Source organism: Rhinatrema bivittatum, chromosome 2, assembly GCF_901001135.1.
Source record: "Rhinatrema bivittatum chromosome 2, aRhiBiv1.1, whole genome shotgun sequence".
NCBI classification, from domain to species: domain Eukaryota; kingdom Metazoa; phylum Chordata; class Amphibia; order Gymnophiona; family Rhinatrematidae; genus Rhinatrema; species Rhinatrema bivittatum.
In genome coordinates, this window is record NC_042616.1 from 70,071,135 (window position 1) to 70,092,683 (window position 21,549).

The window sequence follows — 21,549 nt, forward strand, 5'->3', positions numbered from 1 at the left end:
AGTGATGAAACGAAGAGTAAATATGTACAAAGAGACAACAACATGCTGGAGCGCAACAGGAAAGAAAACTCTTGTTAAACGTTGGTCCCTATCCCCCAGATAGCTGAAAACGTGGCTGTGAAGGAAAGGGATTCCAGTTCACAGGAAGAACACCAGCCAGAGGCCCAACAACAACAGGAGGGAGAGGAGAAAACACACAGAAAAGGAGCAGTAGGTCTGAAACATTGCGGTTAACGTATTACCAGTCACTGTCAAGGCCGCTGAGGTCTGTTGTTCTCCACACACGCACGTGTATTCTCCTGCATCTGTCAAGGCAAGATCATGGATCTCCAGCTCAACAGCAGGGCCCTCCTGTCTCATTTTATGCTTGTCGCTTGGTTTCAGTGTCCTATGTCCCTTCTTCCACTCCACTGAGGCAGTGGCCTTGGTCAGCTCGCAGCTCAGAGTCACTGACCCGCCTTCAGTGGCTTTCGCACTCTTCAGACCTTCTTTGAAAAGCTCAGGAAGCTCTGAGAGATGTAGGATGCAGAAAAGAAACATTAAAATCTAGAAACTCAGAACTATAGGATGTCTTTTTATTTGCTAATTAAGAGTGAGATGGGGGAGAAGTAAAGGATGGCAAATTTTGGAAACATTAGATGAGAAAATAGCCACTGCTATTACTAGCAACGGTAACATGGAATAGACTTAGTTTTTGGGTACTTGCCAGGTTCTTGTGGCCTGGTTTGCCCTCTGTTGGAAACAGGATGCTGGGCTTGATGGACCCTTGGTCTGACCCAGTATGGCATGTTCTTATGTTCTTAGAATAGTAATCATAAGGCAAGCTTCATCTCACCGTCAAGATAACATAAATCCCAACATTGCAAACTGCAAGCAAAGGGTTGGCCAGTGGGGAAATGTGTGCAAGCTATTCAGGAATGATTAATTAAATAGAGCTAGTGGAGTAAAACAAAGGATAACATTGCTGAGTGTCAGAGAGGAAGTGGAAGAAAAATAAAGTAGACAGTTAATTTTGAGCACACGTATTACCGTTTACAGTCAGGACTGCTGTGGTCTGCTGCTCCCCACACACGCAAGTGTAATCTCCAGCGTCCTTCACATCCAGGTCATGGATTCTCAACTCAGCAATGGCGCCCTCCTGCCTGATTTCATACTTATCATTCGGGGTGAGAGCTTCATGTCTTTTCCTCCACTCCACTGGAGCTGCAGTGGCCTTGGACAGCTCACAGCACAGAGTGACCATCCCACCTTCTATGGCTTCCTTGTTTTTTAATTCTTCTTTGAAAAATGCAGGAAGTTCTGGGAAACAGCAAGAGTATAACATCCATAAATCCCTACCAATATTGATGTCAATATTCAGCATGATTTATCCAGTAAGTATGGATTTATCCAGCTAAGTGGCGGTGGCTGAATATCTGCTGGAGATCAGTGGCCACCACTTAACTGGATAAATACTTATCCAGAGTTAGCCGAATAGGTTATCCAGCTAACTCCAATAGTCAGAGTTAACGAGATAACGTTTCCGGCTAACTCTGGTCAGCCCATAGATCTGTCCTAAAGTCAGCTGGATAACCTTATCTGGCTAACTTTAGCATAGCTAGTTATATTCAGGGGTGCAGCCACATCTGATTAATATATAGGCTGGATTAGCTGGATATATGTATCTGGCTAACTAGCTGAGCTGCACAGCAGCTCAATAGGGACCTCATTATGTTTACAGTATGTCCTCCTTTTACTAACAGAGAGTGAGTTATCATTCAATGATGCATCATGCATAACGGATTGAAATACCTAGTGCACAGGTATTTATCAGCATGACAAGAGTCCATTACGAGAGTGAGGAAAAAAGGAGAAGAGATATGAGAGTAAATAGCCATGCTTGCAGAGAATAGGAAAATGTAAGGAAATATAAAATAAGAGAACATTATTAGATGTAAGAAGAGAACCTGGAAGATGTAGTAGGCCAGATTGACAAACTAAAGAGTAGGAAATCACCTGGACCAGATGGTATGCATCCCAATTAATTTTCAGATCTATTAGTTAAAATTTGTAACCTATCATTAAAATCATCCATTGCATCTGAAGACAGGAGGGTGGCCAATGTAACCCCAATATTTAAAAAGGGCTCCAAGGGTGATACGGGAAACTATAGTCCAGTGAGTTTGACTTCAATGCTGGGGAAAATAATGGAAACTATTCTAAAGATCAAAATCACAGAGCACATAGAAAGACATGGTTTAGTAGAACACAGTCAGTATGGATTTATTCAAGGGAAGTCTTGCCTCATATATCTGCATCATTTTTTTGAAGGAGGTTAATAAACATGTGGATAAAGGTAAACCGGTAGATGCAGGGTTTGAGACCTGCTGTTGCTCCTTGTGACCTTGGGCAAGTCACTTTACCCTCCATTGCCTCAGGTACAACACTTAGATTATAAGCCCTCTGGGGATAGAGAAATACCTACAGTACTTGAATGTAAACCGATGTGATCTCAGATTGAATGTCAGTATATAAAAAACAATAAATAAATAAATTTATAGATGATCTGGAAAGGAATACGACAAGTGAGGTAATCAAGTTTGCAGATGATACAAAATTATTCAGAGTAGTTAAATCACAAGTGGATTTTGATAAATTGCAGGAGGATCTTGCGAGACTGGAAGACTGGGCATCCAAATGGCAGATGAAATTTAACATGGACAAGTGCAAGGTGAGTCATATAGGGAAAAATAACCCATCCTGTAGTTACACAATGTTAGGCTCCTTATTAGGAGCAACCACCCAGGAAAAAGATCTAGGTATCATAGTGGATAATACATTGAAATTGTCAGCGGCAGTCAAAAAAGCAAACAGAATGTTTGGAATTATTAGGAAGGGAATGGTGAATAAAACGGAAAATATCATAATGCCTCTGTATCGCTCCATGGTGAGACCGCACTTTGAGTACTGTGTACAATTCTGTTCGCTGCATCTCAAAAAAGATATAGTTGCTCTGGAGAAGGTACAGAGAAGGGCGACCAAAATCATAAAAGGGATGGAACAGCTCCCCTATGAGGAAGGGCTAAAGAAGTATGGGCTTCTCAGCTTGGAGAAGAGACGGCTGAGGGGGATATGATAGAGGTGTTTAAGATCATGAGAGATCTAGAACGGATAAATGTGAATCGGTTATTTACACTTTTGGATAATAGAAGTACTAGGGGGCATTCCATGAAGTAACAAGTAGCACATTTAAAACTAATTGGAGAAAATTCTTTTTCACTCAATGCACAATTAAGCTCTGGAATTTGTTGCCAAAGCATGTAGTTAATGCAGTTAGTGTAGCTGGGTTTAAAAATAGTTTGGATAAGTTCTTAGAGGAGAAGTCCATTAACTGCTATTAATCAAGTTGATTTAGGGATTAGCCACTGATATTACTGGCATCAATTGCATGGGATCTACTTAGTGTTTAGGTTCTTTCCAGGTAATTGTATCCTGGATTGGCCACTGTTGGAAACAGGATGCTGGGCTTGATGGTCTGACTCAACATGGCAATTTCTTATGCTCTTATGTTCTTAGAGACATTTTTTAATGCCAGAAAAACATGCTTTTTACTAGAATGCTTGGGGTATGAATCCTATAGAAAAAAATAATTACATGAATAAGAATGAAGGGCAGAAACACAACAGCGATTTAGGAAATGCAACATTTATGTGCATCACTGCTCGAGTCAGTATTACAGTAGATGTGGAACACTGCAGATAAAGCTTTACCATTCACTGCCAAGGCTGCGCTGGTCTCCTGCTCGCCACACACACAAGTGTAATCTCCAGTGTCCTTCACATCAAGGTCACGGATTACCAGCTCAGCGACGGCACCCTCCTGCCTCATTTTGTACTTGTCACTTGGTTTGAGCGTCCTGTATCCCTTCTTCCACTCCACTTGAGTAGTGACAGCCTTAGTCAGCTCACAGTGCAGAGTGACTGTCTCTCCTTCTGTGGCTTCCTCGCTTCTTAGTTCTTCTCTGAATAGTGCTGGAAGCTCTGAGGGAACATTAAGAGCAGAACAGCCATAAACCCCTACCATAACAACACAGTGACATAGTAAATGTTGGCAGATAAAGACCCAAATGGTCCATCCAATTTGCTCAGCAAGTTGTTCAGGGTGATAACTTCCGCTCCGTGCAGGTTAACCTGTGCCTTCTCTTAAGGATAGTAATTGCTGCCCTGAGCAGGTTTCTTCCATGCTTCTGTAAAGGGCAATAACTAACTGCCACCTCGTTCTGGTTACCTCCCTGCCTTCCATTAAGGACAGTAACTGCCACCCTGTGCAGCTTAGCTCTGTGCAGAATTGTTCATCGCAGCCTGTCCTCCTGTTATCAGAGAACAGTTCATCATTCATGAACGGATACGCTACATATGACCAGACTGAAAAGCCTAATACACAGAAAAGTCAAATATGAAAATGAGGATCAAAGAAGGGGAGATAGGAGAGTAAAGAGGCATGTTTGCACAGAACAGGAAGATATAAGGAAATATAAAAGAAGTGAATGTCAGTAGATGTTAGAGGAGAAATTTCACGAAACGGAGCATGCGAGTATGCCACTGCTTGACTAATGCTCTGACAAAGTGGACTCTGCTCCTCGAAAGCTCATGCTTCAGTAAATTGGTTAAGCCCATAAGGTGCCAGCCTCCCCGCCCTTGTCATTTTCGCTTGAGTCAATATTACAGTAGGTGTAGGTATGGACCACTGCAGATAAAACTGTACCCTTCACTGCCAAGGCCGCGCTGGTCTCCTGCTCGCCACACACGCAAGTGTAATCTCCAGCATCCTTCGCATCGAGGTCACGGATTAGCAGCTCAGCGACGGCACCCTCCTGCCTCATTTTGTACTTGTCACTTGGTTTGAGCGTCCTGTGTCCCTTCTTCCACTCCACTGGAGCCGCAACGGCCTTGGTCAGCTCGCAGTGCAAAGTGACTGTCTCTCCTTCTGTGGCTCTCTCCTTTTTCAGTTCTTCTCTGAAACGTGCAGGGAGGGCTGGGGAATATAATAGGAACAGGCAGGGTTCAGAACCCACAAATTCTTAATTGAAATGTTATTATTCAAAGCCCGCTTTCTTCTGAATTTGGGGTGAGATGAATAATCTGGCACACCAGATGTACCTCCCTGAGATTAGGCTCAGCAAGACAGATAAGAAAGAGGGCTGTTAGATTACAATCCCTAAAATGCACATACTTGACAGTGATGAAGAGAAGAAGAAATAATTAGGCAAATGGGAAGAAAAGCAAGAGAACGGCATTGCCTTAGAGATCTAGGAAAAAAATTGAATGGCATTTTTCTTCACCAGAAGGCTCAAAATGTGATGCTCAAGCAAAGAAATCCTCAATAACATAAAGGGACAGCAGACAAAAGCACAGCAACAGTAGACAAAAACTGAAAGGTCATGGAAAACTGAATATGTGAGCATGGGACTGATGAGTTCTTATGAAACCAGAGGTGGAGCAATGCATTTACTGCCTTACCCTTCACTGCCAGGGCCGCTGTTGTCTGCTGCTCCCCACAGATGCAAGAGTAATCTCCAGCGTCCTTCTCATCTAGATCACAGATTAGCAGCTCAGCAATGCCACCCTCCTGCCTCATTTTATACTTCTCACTTGGCTTGAGCACCCTGAGTCCCTTCTTCCATTCCACTGAAGCAGTGGCCTTGGTCAGCTCGCAGTGAAGGGTGGCTGTTCCACCTTCTGCAGCTTCCTCATTCTTCAGTTCTGTTTTGAAAAGTGCTGGCAGCTCTGGGTAATGTGGAATGAAAAAAAAAATACAATAAAATTCATGATTTTTTCCCCCCCAGTTTTACATCCTCTAACAACCATCTCAGTGACCGCCCCCGGCCAGGGTTTAAGAAACAAGGGAAAAGGATCCTCTAGAGCAAGAGTTTTCAAGCCAGTCCTTGGCCTAGCCACTCAGGTTTTCAAGAGATCCACAATGAGAGAGATTTGCATGCACTACCTCCATTGTATGCAGATTTACCTCATGCATATTCATTGTGGGTCTCCTGGAAACCTAACTAGCTAGGTGTGTACCAAGGACCAGGTTGAGAATTTCTGTAAGGGAATGTGATCAGGCCCGGCGCGACCGGGTGTGCAAACCGTGCATTTGCAACCAGGAGAGGCCATGGAGCCACCAGCAGAATCTAACCTGCCAGTAGGAAAAGAAGGAGAAAGGCTGCATGTATGTGTGTGAGCTTGTATGTGTGGGTGAGTGAGTGAGAGCCCGTGTGTCTCTGAGAGCCTATATGTGTGTGTGTGTGTGTGCATGTGAGTGTGTCTGTGTGAGAGCCTATGTGGGTGTATATGTGTCTGGTGAGAGCCTGTGTGTGTATGTGTTTCTGTGTGTCTGTTTATGTGTGTATGTGTGTGTGCGTGTGTCTCGTGTGTCTGTGTGAGAGCCTATGTGCCTGTGAATGTGTCTGTGTGAGAGCCAGTGTGCTTGTGTGTTTGTATATGTTTGTGTGCCTGTGAGAGCCCATGTGTCACATATAGGCTCTCAGGCACACACATACACACACATATATAATGTATCTGTGAGGGACAGGGAGCCTGTGTATGTTAGAGAAAGGAAGTGTGTGAGAGAATAAATGTGTTATTGTGCATGTGTGTGTGAGAGAAAAGATAAAATTTGTGTGGCCTTGCCTCCCTCAATCCATGGCAATCTCAGGGTGACTGGAAATCAGATCACAGTATGAAGTGCAGAAGATTTTTTTAATCCTTATTAGTTTTAATTATTGAGTATAATTTGATGATTCTGCTCTTTCACAATATTTAATTTTGGGGGAGAATAGAACTATTTATTATTTTTATGAATATGATTTTACTATTATGATTGATGTTTTATATTCATTGATTTTATTATTTAATGTTTTATGAAGAATGATAATGTTTCTGTTTTTCCATTGTTGCTCTGCATATAGAAGCTGGCTTTTTGTGGATTCTAGTTCAGTTCTTCTTAACACTTTTCTATTTATACTTTCTGGACTCTCTATTCTGTATTTGGTCAGGGTCTGCCTGAGTTCTGCATATGTGACTGAGGTGAGGTATTTTGCTGGCATGTAATTTCTATGTAGGGATCCATAGCAGCCTGGTTTCCTAATAAGAGTTTTATTGGTGTTCTAGGGCCTGGTGTAATATGTGCAGTGTTGCTTTTTCATAGATATGATTGTTAGGATTTTTTTTGGTAGGGGAGGTTTACTATATTGTAATGGTAATTCTGCTTATTTGTGGCTTTCTGAGGGCCAAGATCACTCACAATACACATTACAAAAGGTCTAATACCGTAGGAATCCCAAGTGTCTTTTTTGGCTGAGTTTGCTGGTTGGCACCACAGGAGTGCATGTAAATATCATAAACATGCTGTAAGTGTTATTATTGCCTCAGGAGACTGTACTTTTGAATGTTCTTTTTCATATAAAATTTGTTATAAATGCATAATTTAATTGTGTGGGTCTGTGGCATGTAAGCTTTGCCTAGGGTACCTAAAACCCTTCCCTATCTATGGGTTCTTATTTATTTATTTTAAAAAAACATTTATAGTCTGCTTTTTGGCACTTAAAACAGATTGCATTCAGGTACTGTGGGTATTTCCCTATCCCCAGAGAGTTTATAATCTAAGTTTATACCTGAGGCAATGGAGGGTAAAGTAACTTGCCAAAGGTCACAAAGAATGACAGTGGGATTTGAACCCTGGTCTCCCCAGATCATAGCTCACAGCTCTAAGCACTAGGCTACGCCTCCTGGGGGGGGGGGGTGGGGGGTCAGTTTTTTAAAATATAGATGGCAGGATGGAACTGGGGTTTATTTGATGGGCCCGATACAGACACAGAATGAATCGGGGAGGGGCGGGGCAGCACAGTAATTTTTCGCACAGGGCAGCAAAAAAGCTAGCACCGGCCCTGAATGTGATTGGATTTTGTTGTGCTGGGTTAGTCAAGTGAAGACTTGGAGGAAGAGAGCTTTGTTGATGCTGATGATACTGCTGTAATATCAATGCTATAAAAATGCTGTGAATCTGATTAACTCAGTGCTTTTTTTTATAGTTATTCTAGCCTGACTGCCGGAAGCCCAGAATTTTTTAAATGAAAGTTTTGTTGGTTGGGTGTTCCCTACAGGTAAGACCCTCATCTCCAGGTCTGGATTCATCAAGAGGCACCCATAATAGGGAGAGTAGACTGGTGAGCACCCGGAGGGTTTACAGAGGGGAAAGAAGTATTTTGTTTTTGTTCTCTATCCAGCCAAGTGCACTGCATCATCTGCTGGACCACTGAGATTTTATATGAACCCACAGGGTTCATGAACAGGCATCAGACGCCTCTCACATTTTATGTGCCCTATCGGGGGGGGGGGGGTTACACAATTTTTTTTGTTTTGTGTTTTTTTATTTGTTAAACCTTCATTTGTCCAGAATGCCAGGGCAGAAATACTGCTTGTTTTTCAATTCTTTTTTCAAACAAACATCTGACTTTAAGATATCATTCAATGATAAACTTGATATTTGCTTCAAATCATTTAAGTATGGTGGAGACTGCCCATAAGTTGAAATGGCTCACCAGGAATTGAAAGCCTAAAAGAAACTCGGTGCCACCTGTGCAAAAGTAAATTATGAGAACTGCTTGGAAAAAGCAGATCTAAGCAGTGTGGGGTAGGTTTTAAAAAGGTGCGCGTGTGCATCCGTGTGCATGCATTTCCCAGCACGCAAACATGGATGCGCCAATTTTATAACATGCGCGAGCGCATGTTATAAAATCGGTGGGCTGTGCGCGGATGTGTGGGCGGTGCACACGGGGGGGCCTGATTTTAGAAAAGTACGCGCGGCGACGAGATCGGGCTTACCCCCCCTACCCATACTCCCTCTCTCTTCCCCTCTCCTCCCCACCCCCTAAACCCATTCTCCTACCTTTTTCTTTGTTTTGTTGCTTACTGCTCTGTTGGAGCACAAGCACTTGTGCGCATCAGCCGACTGCTGGTGCGCTCTTCCCCGGCACAGCAGCAAATGGCCGCCTCCAGCCCTGCCGCTCCCCGCTCCCCGCCCCCCAGACCTTTCTCTGGCCCCAGCACTTCAGCGCGTCACAGCGGTTATGCGCGTGGCTGGGCCTTGCACACGCCACGTGCATTTTCAAAGGGGCCCGGCCACGCGCATAACCCCTGTTTTAAACGTGCAGCATTTTTATAATCTACCCGTATGCTGGCAGCCTGACTGAGTGAGGAATTAATAGAAGTAACCAAATTAAAAAAAAAATAAATCTAAGCTTTTTCCATTTTTTAAGAGTGCTTATCAGATCATAGAAAGAGATTTGGAAGAGGCAAAACACCCCAGAGCATCATATACCTTCCTGGCAGCTATCTCTTTTAATCAAAATACTATCCAATACTTTCCATGGGATGCAAGAGATAAAAATAGACATGAACATAGCTATATTGTATATGATGTACCAGCGTTAGGAATCCAGGATTGTCCAAACATACCCATTCAAATAACGAAAATAGAACACTCCTAGCTTTAGAGTTCAAAGACAAGATGTACGCTCGTCAGATATCCAAAAATAGATCATAATTTTTCTGTGAAGAACATTGGGCAGATAAATGTTCAAAAACCAACTTATGCAACTTCAGTTTCCATTGTAGGAAGGATGGCTTCTCTACTTTTATCCAGTGTTGCAAAATGTTTTTCTTGCCCAATAGGAACGCTTTCGGCAAAAACTGTTTCTATGGGTTAGTGGCTGTTACAGAGGCCTCATCCATACAGTCAAACAGGCAGAGATGGGAAGACATTGGTATAGAAAAGCATAGAAGTTTTTCCAAATAACACAATTCCTCCTTCCAAAAGCCTATTTCTCTGCATAGTCCCCAAAACAGTGAAAAACAGTTCCTTGAATGACTAGGCATTTCAAGCATTTTTCTGTCAGTGATAACTTTGCCTTAAAGGCCCATGTGCTGGAGAAAAACATGTGTTGAAGAAATTTGAAATGAGTCTACTGAAGAGAAACATTTTCTGAAACCTTAGTGGAGAAGTCAAAACATGTCTACAGTGCCTTATCAGAAACAGGAACATCTAATTCCTGGTTTCAGCGTAGCGCCAATTATTGTACATTGTCTTGTATTTTAACATCCTTAATTGCCTTCATCAAGGTGGCACATGACATATTTTGCCCAAATCATACAAAATAAATCCGGTCATACCATTGAACATTGATTGACTGAGTTCTTTTATATAGATCATGCTCAATGAAATGTTGACCTGCAAGTAGGTATAAAACTCTTTAAGGAGAAGTCCAATGCAGATCATAGCTCAGCGAAGGAACAGACATTTCCACTGGCATCATATATGAATTGTTGGAAAGAGTTAAACCTTTGAGGGCCCATTGTAAGAAAATCAAGTTGGGTCCAGGCCCGGGCTGAACCTTGGGTGTCCAGAAATGGAGAGGAACAGTGAGACTTTCCAATGTATCTGAAGCCCTTCACCGAGCAGCCTCTAAGCTTGTCGACAAGTGGTGATGATTGGGTTATTTTGAATTTAATCAGGTAGAATAGATCCCAGAACATGCAGTAAATTTCACAGAGTGACCAGTTTACACCATTCCTGCAAAAAACTAGTAGGTAAAAACAGATTTGTCCTATAAAACCAATCTTTCACATGCCGTAATAAACAGCTAGATTATAATTCTATAAATCTGGACAAACCATCCCTCCTTCCCTCAATGGTAACATCATCTTATCTAATGCTAGGCAAGCCCTTTTATTCCCCCACAACAATTTTCCCAAAGCTATGGACAATTCCACAATATGCCTTCACTTAATCTACACAGGTAGATTCGTAAAACCTACAGCCACCTAGGTAGTTCCATCATCTTAAACAAGTGAATTCTGCCATGTAATGAAAGGAGCAATCACCCTCATTTGTCCAGTTTCTTTTTAGTCTTGAGAGCAAAGGTAAAGTACAGCTGGCATAAAGCGCCCAACACATAATCTCCAGATACCTACCTGGAAATTATTTTTATCACACTGATAATCGTAAAAACAACTGAAAAGTCTAGAATGAATCACATATGTTACACCCATGAGTCATGTATCAATAGGTAATATATATATCATTATTCAACTAGTTTTTAACATTTCTATATTTCCAAATACTACTGGCACCTTTTTTGTAAAGTACTAACTATACCCTACTATATGTGCCTTTTTTGTAAACCATTATGATGGTAAATAACTTAATGATGGTATAGAAAACATTTTAAATAAATATTATTGTCATATATATTTTGAATATCAATCGTGATTTTAAACCCTGAGTATTTCATTTCCATATCTACCCATCGCAAGGGAAACGAGCCCGGCCACATGGACTTCAGAGACCCTGATACATCCAATGCCTCGGACTCTAGATTGATTTTGAGATCTGAAAATAGGCCAAAGTGCTTCTGTGTATCCATTACTTTCTGCAAAGAACGAGCAAGGTCTTTCAGGAAAACTAGGAAATCATCAGCAGATGCTGCTATTTTAAAATGCTTTCTGCCTATTTCAAATCCCAAGATTTTTTCATAAAGAGGGTCTAAGGTGAGAATATTTACCAATGGAGAAAGTGGGCAACCTTGTCTCGTACCCCATTTTAACTCAAATTCTTGGAACATACAACCATTTGCAAAAATGATGGAACAAGGCTCCTGGTAAAGCAAGGAGATGTTGCACATCACATTGCTCTCAAACCCATATCTATGTAAGACTGAGACAGGTATGGCCATGCAACCCAGTAGAATGCCTTTTCAGCATCAAAACCCACCACCATTGCCTGTGTTTGTGAGTATCTACTCTGCACCATAGTCATCCTCGCATGAACAATCAAGACTCTCACAAGATCCTCAAAAAATTTCTGATGGTAGGTATTTGGAGCATACATGCTGCACAATGCAGTTTCCTGACCATACAGCTTTCCCACTATAAAAACGTAACGATCGAAGTGGGGACGAGCATTTGAATGTGGAACAGAAGCTTCTGTAGCCGCAGTGCATGACTAATGCGATGTCTGAGTTGGATTTCCAACATATGCATCGCATTAACAAGATTATGAATTTCATATGAAACAAAAAGAACCAATGATACAGCGGATCGCACTTGTGTGGGATACAAGATTACAGTTGTTTCACTCTGAGTCCAAACAAATTTGAGCCCCTGAGGCAGCCGTTCTGTTAACAGCGAAACTCAGCCAGAGTCGGGCTTTAAGAATATATACATCTCCACTACAATAAAGTTTTGAAAAAGACTGTGGCGTCTAACCCTTGTTTTCTTCCTGCCAGCTCCATTTGTAGTCATCCCTCCAGTAAGGAATGCAACTCCCGATCTGTTAGTGTTTCCGGGAACCCTCAAATCTACATAAAAACATAGAAACATAGAAATGACGGCAGAAAAAGACCAATCGACCCATCCAGTCTGCCCAGCAAGCTCCCACACTTATTTTCCCATATTTATCTGTTTCATCAACCACCAAGTTCAGGGCTCTTGTTGGTAACTGTTTGATTAAAATTTCCTGCCCTCCCCTGTCACTGATGCAGAGAGCAATGTTGGACTTGCATCAAAGGTGAGCATAAGGCTTAATGGTTAAGGGTAGTAACCGCCGCATCAAGCAAGTTACCCCGATGCTTATTTACTCCGACTGCACAGATCAATGCCTTGTTGGATGTAGTCTGAATGTAAATCCTGTTTTCCACATTTCCCCCTGCCGTTGAAGTAGAGAGCAATGCCATATATGCATTCAAAGTGATGTATCAGGCTTAATTGGTTTAGGGTAGTAACTGCCGTAATAAGCAAGCTACGCTCACGCTTATTTGTTAACCCAGATTGTGAAGTTCAGTCCTTGTTGATTGTTGTCTGAAAGCAAATCCTCTTTTCCACATTTCCCCTTGCCATTGAAGCAGAGAGCAATGTTGGAGTTGCATTAACCGTGCGAAGGCTTATTGAGTAAGGGTAGTAATCACCAGGTACTAGCCTCCACTCCAGAATCCACCCCCATGGCTCTTCTCTTCATTCCCATCCTCTAGCCTTTATGGATCCACAGTGTTTATCCCAAGCCTCCTTGAAATCCTTCACAGTTTTAGTCTTTACCACTTCCTCCGGAAGGGCATTCCAGGCATCCACCACCCTCTCCATGAAGAAATACTTCCTGACATTGGTTCTGAGTCTTCCTCCCTGGAGCTTCAAATCGTGGCCCTTAGTTCTGCTGATTTTTTTCCAACATAAAAGGTTTGTTGTTGACCATGGATCATTAAAACATTTAAAGTATCTGAAAGTCTGTATGAGATCACCCCTGCTCCTCCTCTCCTCCAGGGTGTAGATATTTAGGTTCTTCAAACTCTCCTCATAAGTCTACCTTTTTGGTCGCCCTTCTCTGGACCGCCTCCATCCTGTCTCTGTCCCTTTGGAGATGCGGTCTCCAGAACTGAACACAGTACTCCAGGTGAGGCCTCACTAAGGCCCTGTACAAGGGGATCATCACTTCCTTTCTCTTACTAGATATTCCTCTCTCTATGCAGCCCAGCATTCTTCTGGCTTTAGCTATTGCCTTGTCACATTGTTTTGCCGACTTTAGATTGGTAGACACTATCACCCCAAGGTCTCTCTCCTGCTCCGTGCACATCAGCCCTTCACCCCCCCATCGAATACAGTTCTTTTGGATTTCCACACCCCATATGCTTGACTCTGCACTTCTTGGCATTGAATCTCAGCTGCCATATCTTCGACCACTCTTCCAGCTTCCTTGAATCCCGTCTCATTCTCTCCACTCCTTCCGGCATGTCCACTCTGTTGCAGATCTTAGTGTCATCTGCAAAAAGACAAACCTTATCTTCTATCCCTTCCACAATGTCACTAACAAAGAGGTTATTTCTCCTTGATCTATTCTCCAAGTCGTCTACCTTGGATTCTAGGACCAGAATTTTTTTTCTAAAGCCTCCTGTGTCTGCATTAAGGATTGCGTGTCTGTCTCCACCTCTGCCACATGCCGTTGTGTGTCCTCCACTTGGAACTTTATTTCACTTAATGTTTCATTTCCCGTCACAATCTGCTGGGAGATTACCTGAAACCGGGCATCTAAGGCCTGTACAACTGTCTTGGTTACTTCTTCCACTAATGAACCATCAAGGGAAGTCAGGCACAGGCTTGGAGGACTGTTGGCCATCTTAGTATCGATCGGCTTAACAAAGGCTTTTTCTTTTTGCTGCGGTTTAGCTGACATTTCACTGCTGCCATGGATGAGCAAATTGTCCATAAAACTTTGACAAGCCACTGAAAACCAGATTAGCCCACCACAATATGCAGAAATCCGCCTTAAAAGGCCTTTACATGGAAGGGGCACCAGCAGCGAGCCTGCAAAGTGTCTTACCCACTCATCGGATCATGTGGTCTCCTATCTCAGATTACTTTAAAAAGCTTACAGTTGAAGCAAGACACGTGGCAAGGATCTTGGGTGGTCCTTAGTAACAGAGATCAGGTTTCTCCTTTACTAAGTCAGTTACATTGGCTACTGAGCTCAATTTAAAATGTTTTCACTAGTTCATAAAGCTGTAGTCTAGGAAGGCCCTGAGCATCTCCAAGCACTTGTAACATCTTGTATACCATCTACAGTGCTGCAATTCTCTCAGTCTAGTTTATTTTGCATGCTTACAATAAAGGAAGCATGACACTCAAAGAAGCAGGAAGAGAGTGTTCTCTGTTATAGCACCTACTCTATGAAAAAATTTTCCTGATGATTGCCGTGGTCAGAAAGACCACTCTCTTTTTTGGTAAGCCAATTAAAACATGGCTTTTCCCTAAAGTTTTTCAGTTGCATCAGAATGGTTAGACTATACTATTATAGAATGAGAGGTTAGATGGAATTAGGCTATGTTGATATGCTTTGATGACAATTTTAACTTTTGTGTTTTACTTGTAATGCTGTATTTGAATTTTTATTGTAAGTGGAGTTAATATTGTTGGATTGTATTTGTATTTGAATATATGCTAGCACTTGTATTTTGATATATGCATGTAAATCACTTCGAGGTTGTTATGAAGTAATCAATACATTTCAACAAAAATATACAATAAGGATAAAATATGACAAGGGTAGGACTAGAGGCATTTACAAATAAAAACTTTTTTTTACCATTTACGGTTAAGGCTGCTGTGGTCAGATGGTCTCCACATACACATGTGTAATCTCCAGCATCTTTCACTTCTAGATCCTGGATTATTAGCTCAGCAACGGGACCTTCCTGCTTCATTTTATATTTTTTACTTGTCCTAATTGCCTTGTTTCCTTTTTTCCACTCCACTGAGGCAGCAGCTTTGGTCAGCTCACAGTGTAGAGTGACGGTTCCACCTTCAGGGGCTTCCTCATTCTTCAGTTCTTCTTTGAAAAGTGTAGGGAGGGCTAAAGAATTAAAAAAAAAATTCAAGAAAACCCAAAGATATCAAAGCTCATCAGCTCAAAAGAAATATGTGCTCAAATGATCAAGTTGCATTTCAGATTCAAATTTCTAACCTCATATCTCGAGATGTGGGTGCATGATCAAATGCCCTCCGAAAGAGAAAAAAAAAAAAAATAGAGGCTTAACTATTAAAGCCAAGGAAGACCATACTTTTAAATTAGAAAGCAAAATTGCATGCCTGTGTTCTCCAACAACAGCAGGATGTAAGTTCTCACCATGGGTGATGTCATTCAACAGCGCTCAGTATGGGAAGATTACTTGAAAGATTCTAGAAGCTTTTAGCATGCTCTGAACATGTGCATCCTAACCCATGTCTCTGTGTCACACAAGGATCCTTCAATCTATAGAATAGCTAAAAGTTTATCTGGACAGCCAAATCTAAGGGGAGGCAGGAGAGTTTCATGAGGACTTACATCCATAAGAACATAAGAAAATGCCATACTGGGTCAGACCAAGGGTCCATCAAGCCCAGCATCCTGTTTCCAACAGTGGCCAATCCAGGCCATAAGAACCTGGCAAGTTCCCAAACACTAAGTCTATTCCATGTTACCATTGCTAATGGCAGTGGCTATTCTCTAAGTGAACTTAATAGCAGGAAATGGACTTCTCCTCCAAGAACTTATCCAATCCTTTTTTAAACACAGCTATGCTAACTGCACTAACCACATTCTCTGGCAACAAATTCCAGAGTTTAAATGTGCGTTGAGTAAAAAAGAACTTTCTCCGATTAGTTTTAAATGTGCCCCATGCTAACTTCATGGAGTGCCCCCTAGTCTTTCTACTATCCGAAAGAGTAAATAACCGATTCACATCTACCCGTTCTAGACCTCTCATGATTTTAAACACCTCTATCATATCCCCCCTCAGTCGTCTCTTCTCCAAGCTGAAAAGTCCTAACCTCTTTAGTCTTTCCTCATAGGGGAGTTGTTCCATTCCCCTTATCATTTTGGTAGCCCTTCTCTGTACCTTCTCCTTCTCTGTCATTGGAGAACACCTATTACAGTTAAGCAACTGCCTTGAGGGCAAACAGGAAGCTAAGTCCTCACAAATGGGGAATCCCTAGCTATAGACTCCCTTGAATGAAAAAAGGGGAAAATAACTAAGAAGAAGAGCCAACAAGGAAAAACTGTTTTTAGTAGCAACAGGCTATTATATTTGTTTCTGGGAGGAATTTATTTTTTTATGGGGTGTATAGTAGTGTATGTTAGATCCTCCTTAAAAGGCCAGGACCAGACATTTAGTCTGGTTCACCTGTTGCGTTGGCCGGTCACGGTGTCAGCGACCGGCCTTTCTCATCCGACGCTCCACCGCCTTGCTGGGAGGGCCCCAGCTGCCCGATGTGGTGGGGGGGTTCTGGCACTGCTGTCCTCTTTGCGGCTTGCTTGCCGCTGGTGGGCCGAGAGTGCAGCAGGGATGCCGTTGCCGTCAGCTCCTCTCTTCTGTCCTCTTAGGCGCGTGTGCGCTTCTCCTCAGGTCATTTAAAGGGGCCGTGGTAGGCTAAGGCTGCCAGCCCCTTGCTTGGGACTATTTAAGGCGAGCTCTGATGGTCAGAGCTCGCCTTGGCAACAGGTCTCCACGCTTTTTGTGTGCTTAGTTGCTTGTTCCTGTATTTCTTCTGTGTTCCTGGTTCCCGATTTGCTCCTGCTTCGTCTGTGTTCCTGGACCCTTATCCTGCCTTGCTCCTGGTATCCATTCCTGTTCCTGTGTTCCGTGTCTACCCTGCTTTTCTCGTTACTGACTGATACCTGGCTTGATCTCTGCTTTATCCGACTACACTTCTGATTGATACCTGTCTTGACCTCCGCTACATCTGACTTTCCCTGATTCCTGATTTGACCTTTTGCCTTGCTTGACTATTCTCTGATTGACTCCCGGGTTGACCTGTGTCCGTGTTGCCACTTATCCTTGCCTGCCACCTGCCCTAACTACAGCCTGCTTTTCCATGCCTCTGTTGGATCTACTCTGGACTTGGCCTCTCAGGCTTCGGCCTGCTCTTACTCAAGTGCCACCTTTCTTGCTACCAGTTCTCCTGGGCACCCGGGTCTCCAGGACTCTGCCTCATCTGGACTTGTTCTCCTATCCTATCTACCACTGCTGGCCCCTGGCTGATTCCCTCATCACGTCTAGGAAGACCTCGGACGAAGGCCCACCTAAGACCAGCCGGCTCCGGTACCCAAGGGCTCAACCTGCGGGGAACAAGAGCTGGTATTGGCGAAGCTCCAGCCAGCCTCTTTCAATCAGCCATCGCTGCCTGCCGATGGTAGGGACCTGTAGGGCTTGCCATGCAGGTAGTATCGACCCCACCTTGGCCCAATGGTCCACCTTAAGGTGTAACATCACCTTAGGACAGCCACAAGGGAATCCTGGCTGTAGAGCAGTTTTCCAGGGGATAAGGATAAAATGTCAGGGCCCAAAGGGAAAGAGAGGCCCAAGATGAGTCTAACACAAAGCAGAATCTTTGTGAAACTGCTACATTTCTGTTTCCAGTACTGCTGAGGTAAGCAGGCTTATGTTCTGTTAATTTTTGACTGAAATTAATAAAATCTGTAAAAGAATAACCAGACTGAATCTGTACTCTGGGAAGCCAAAGACTGCTTACGGTGTCACACTATGGTGTCAGTTCAGGGATTTCTGCACTAAGCAACTGTACAGGCAGAGACCCATGCCAGATGAGAGAAGAAAAGAGAGAATTCTTTTTTCCCTGACTAGCTTTAAGCCTTGCATAGGCCAGGGAAGCACAAAATCTGGCTTATAGCAAAAGCAAGTTAAAACAGCAAGGGCTGTTTGCTCACTGGCTTCACTAGATCAGCTTCCGTGCTGTTTTTTGGGGGCCATGGGATAAAATACAACAGGTAATAGGGAGGAGCCCTACCTGAATAAACAGAAAAAAAGTCACTCAAAGCCAGACTGGCTAGAATTTTGTTTTCTTTTTAATAAAGTAAGGAATGGAGAAATTGGTGTATACTCTCAATGAAGGGCAGCAGCAGCTTCAGAAAATGGTTCAAATTCTACATAAACAAATTAACCTCAATGCTGCGAAAACAAATTCTACATAAACAAATTAACCTCAATGCTGCAAAAACGTAATACATGCTTATATCCCCGGAAAACAATAATACATCCTCAAAGCCACCAGCCCTCCTTCAAACCTCTCATGTGAGAGATCTAGGAGCCATCTTAGACAACCTTCTCAACCTTAAATCATTCATCAACCAAACCACCAAAGATTGCTTTCATAAATTACATACCCTTAAAAGAATAAGGCTGCTCTTCCACACTCAGGACTTCAGAACAATTCTTCAAGCAATAATCTTCTCCAAGCCAGATTATTGTAACTCACTACTACTGGGCCTCCCAGCTTCGCATACCAAACCTCTACAAATGGTACAGAACACAGCAGCCAGACTCCTTACAAATTCTAGGAGAATCGACCACATCTCCCCTATCCTCAAAGACCTCCACTGGTTACCGATCCACTTCAGAATCATGTACAAATCCATCACCACCATATACAAGGTCATCCATCAACATACACAGCTCAACTTACAAATTCCCTTCAAAAAACACACGTCCACCAGACCCATCAGGGAATCTTACAAAGAATCGCTTCAGGTACCACACGCTAAAACTTATCAATACAAATCACTCAGTGTCAAAGCGTTCTCAACAGCAGGTCCACCTTTATGGAACTCCATCCCAACGGACCTGAGACAGGAACCCTGCCTACTAACGTTCAGGAAAAGGTTGAAAACTTGGCTTTTTAAAAAAGCCTTTCCAAGCCTTATTTATTTATTTATTTATTTATTTATTTATTTATTTATTTATTTTTTTTGTTATACCGAGTTTCATGACAGGCATCACATCAACCCGGTTTACAATTAACAGAGTGTGTAAAGCATAACATAACTTAAAACAATGTTCTCAGTAAGAACCTTGAACTTTAAATACAGTGAATAAATACAGTGAATCAAATAAAGGATGTGAGAAAGTTGATTGAAATCCTCACCCAACATCACAATCACTTCATAAAAAAAAAAAAAAGGATTTAAACAAGAACCCACTACCTTCTCCATCACCTCCATTACTGTGTGATCAATGTCACTCACTATATAGTTATACTATATTGAAATCGATTCTGCTACCCTGTAAATATTACTTTGGAATTGATTTTGTTACACTGTAAATATTTTACTGTTCAGTTATCTCCCCCCTTTTTCTTTTCCAGATCCAAGTTTTTACTTCCCTGTTTTATTGTAACTATTTCACATTCTTAACCATGCTCTTGTTATTGTGGTTTGAGTTCTCTCTACCTTACACCCATTGTTAAATGTAAACCGGTTTGATATGATTCCTGTCATGAAAGCCCACCAGCTTGTTTTAACTGCGGAAAGAGAGGTAATTTGGCCAGAGACTGTCACTACAAAGAAAGCAAATGTATGGAGGTCAACCTGGAAGTGCAGCCACCGCTAAAGATTAAAGTTCATACTGAAAAAAGTACAGGTATTATCTCCTTTTGCTCACTTTATGTAGAAAATGAGCATAAGAAGAGTTTGCCCCTTTGAGAAAGATAGGAATGACAAGCCCTTTGTAGGAAGTGTTGAAGTTAAAAGAAAATAAGTCCTGCAGGTATGCTTCTATTGTGCAGAGAAAGGGCATATTGTCAACGATTGTCCCTGGCTTGAAGATAAAGATCGGGAGCACATTTTTTAGGAAGAATGTGAAGCAATCTACTGAAGCTTCATAACTTTAACTTCATGGACATTTCCCATTTGGAATTTAAGAACTCTGTGATTCCAGTTGATCTGGATGAGATCCCTATCCAAGATCTGGTAGATTGTGACTGGAGAAAGACTCTTATCAGTAAGGAGCTAACCCAGAGAGAATATACTGATAACAATAAGAAGGCGACACTTACCTGTATACATGGTGACCCGCAACAGTACCCAACCAATTAGGTTTTACTGATGACTCTGGTGGGGCAAGTCAATATAGAATTGGGAATTTATTTATTTTTAATTTTTAATTTAAATTTATATTCTGCCTTTCAGCCACTTCAGAGCGTACTACATTCAGGTACAGTAGGTATTCCCGAGCTTTCATACCTGTTACGCGTCCCGGCCGCTTCCACTCCGCGACCGGCCCTGCTCACTTTTCTCTCCCATCTACGAACACCAGCCTCTCCATCTCCACAGCAACAGCCAGTTCATGGCATCCCCAGCTCCCCTGCTCACAGTATCCTGTCCAGGCCTCACGGCGGGACTCAGCATCCTCCATGGCGTCAGCCCCACCCTTATGCACTCGTGCACGGACCGCCCGGCCTCTTAAAGGGCCAAGGGCGGATACCAGCTCCACGGCGCGCCCTGATTGACAGCAGGATTTAAGGAAGTGGTCAGACACTACTTCCTTGCCTTGACAATTGGGACGTTCCATGGCTGCCTGTTCAGTGGCTCGTTGGGACCCACTCCTGATTCACCGCATCCTGGAACCTCCGTTCCATCTGGCGTCCATTTCCGAGGTGGTCGGGGCCCAGGTCGGGCCCAGGTCCGACAAGCACTTCATTCGGGTCGTACACTCCAGTGTTCTCTAGTTTGCCTGTTCCATTGTCTCCTGTTCCAGCGTATCCTGTGTTTCCTGTTCCAGCATTTCCTGTTCCTTCGTCTCTTCATCCCTGGTAGTACCCTTCGGACTGATCTCATGGTACTGACCTTTGCTTGCTCTTGACCTTGTCTAACTGCTGTCTGGATCTGACCTCTGCCTGTTCACTGACCATGTCTGACTGCCGCCTTGAACCCATGTCTGCCTGTCCACTGACCTTGTCTGACCGCTGCCTGGAATTTGACCTTTGCCTGACCTGACTACTCCCGGATTGACTACAGGTATTGACCCCTGCTTCGGCTGACCATTCTGGACTGATACCCTGGCCTTGATCCTCGCTACCCACTCAGACACTCTCTTCTGACCTCCTGCAACCTCTGGACATTCTTGCTTGGACATTGACCGCACACCCTTGTTTGTGGTGGACACTCCCCTGCGCTTCCTCTCTAGGAGACCCTGTGAGGCCC

At 43.0% G+C, this 21,549-nt stretch overlaps 1 protein-coding gene across 11 annotated transcripts in view; it reads right to left on the reverse strand.

Annotated features, from left to right (window-relative positions):
* Positions 1–21,549, reverse strand: part of OBSCN (obscurin, cytoskeletal calmodulin and titin-interacting RhoGEF) — a 745,212-nt gene that overhangs the window by 397,268 nt on the left and 326,395 nt on the right. For 9 of the 11 annotated variants that reach the window (XM_029588301.1, XM_029588307.1, XM_029588308.1 and 6 more), the window contains 6 exons: positions 15,163–15,429; positions 5,499–5,765; positions 4,744–5,013; positions 3,750–4,019; positions 1,030–1,299; positions 243–509 (listed from right to left, as the gene is read on the reverse strand). In XM_029588301.1, the coding sequence (XP_029444161.1) occupies positions 243–509; positions 1,030–1,299; positions 3,750–4,019; positions 4,744–5,013; positions 5,499–5,765; positions 15,163–15,429 (1,611 nt within the window). The remainder of the gene's footprint in view (positions 1–242; positions 510–1,029; positions 1,300–3,749; positions 4,020–4,743; positions 5,014–5,498; positions 5,766–15,162; positions 15,430–21,549) is intronic. The other 2 variants (XM_029588305.1, XM_029588309.1) reach the window with 2 other exon arrangements.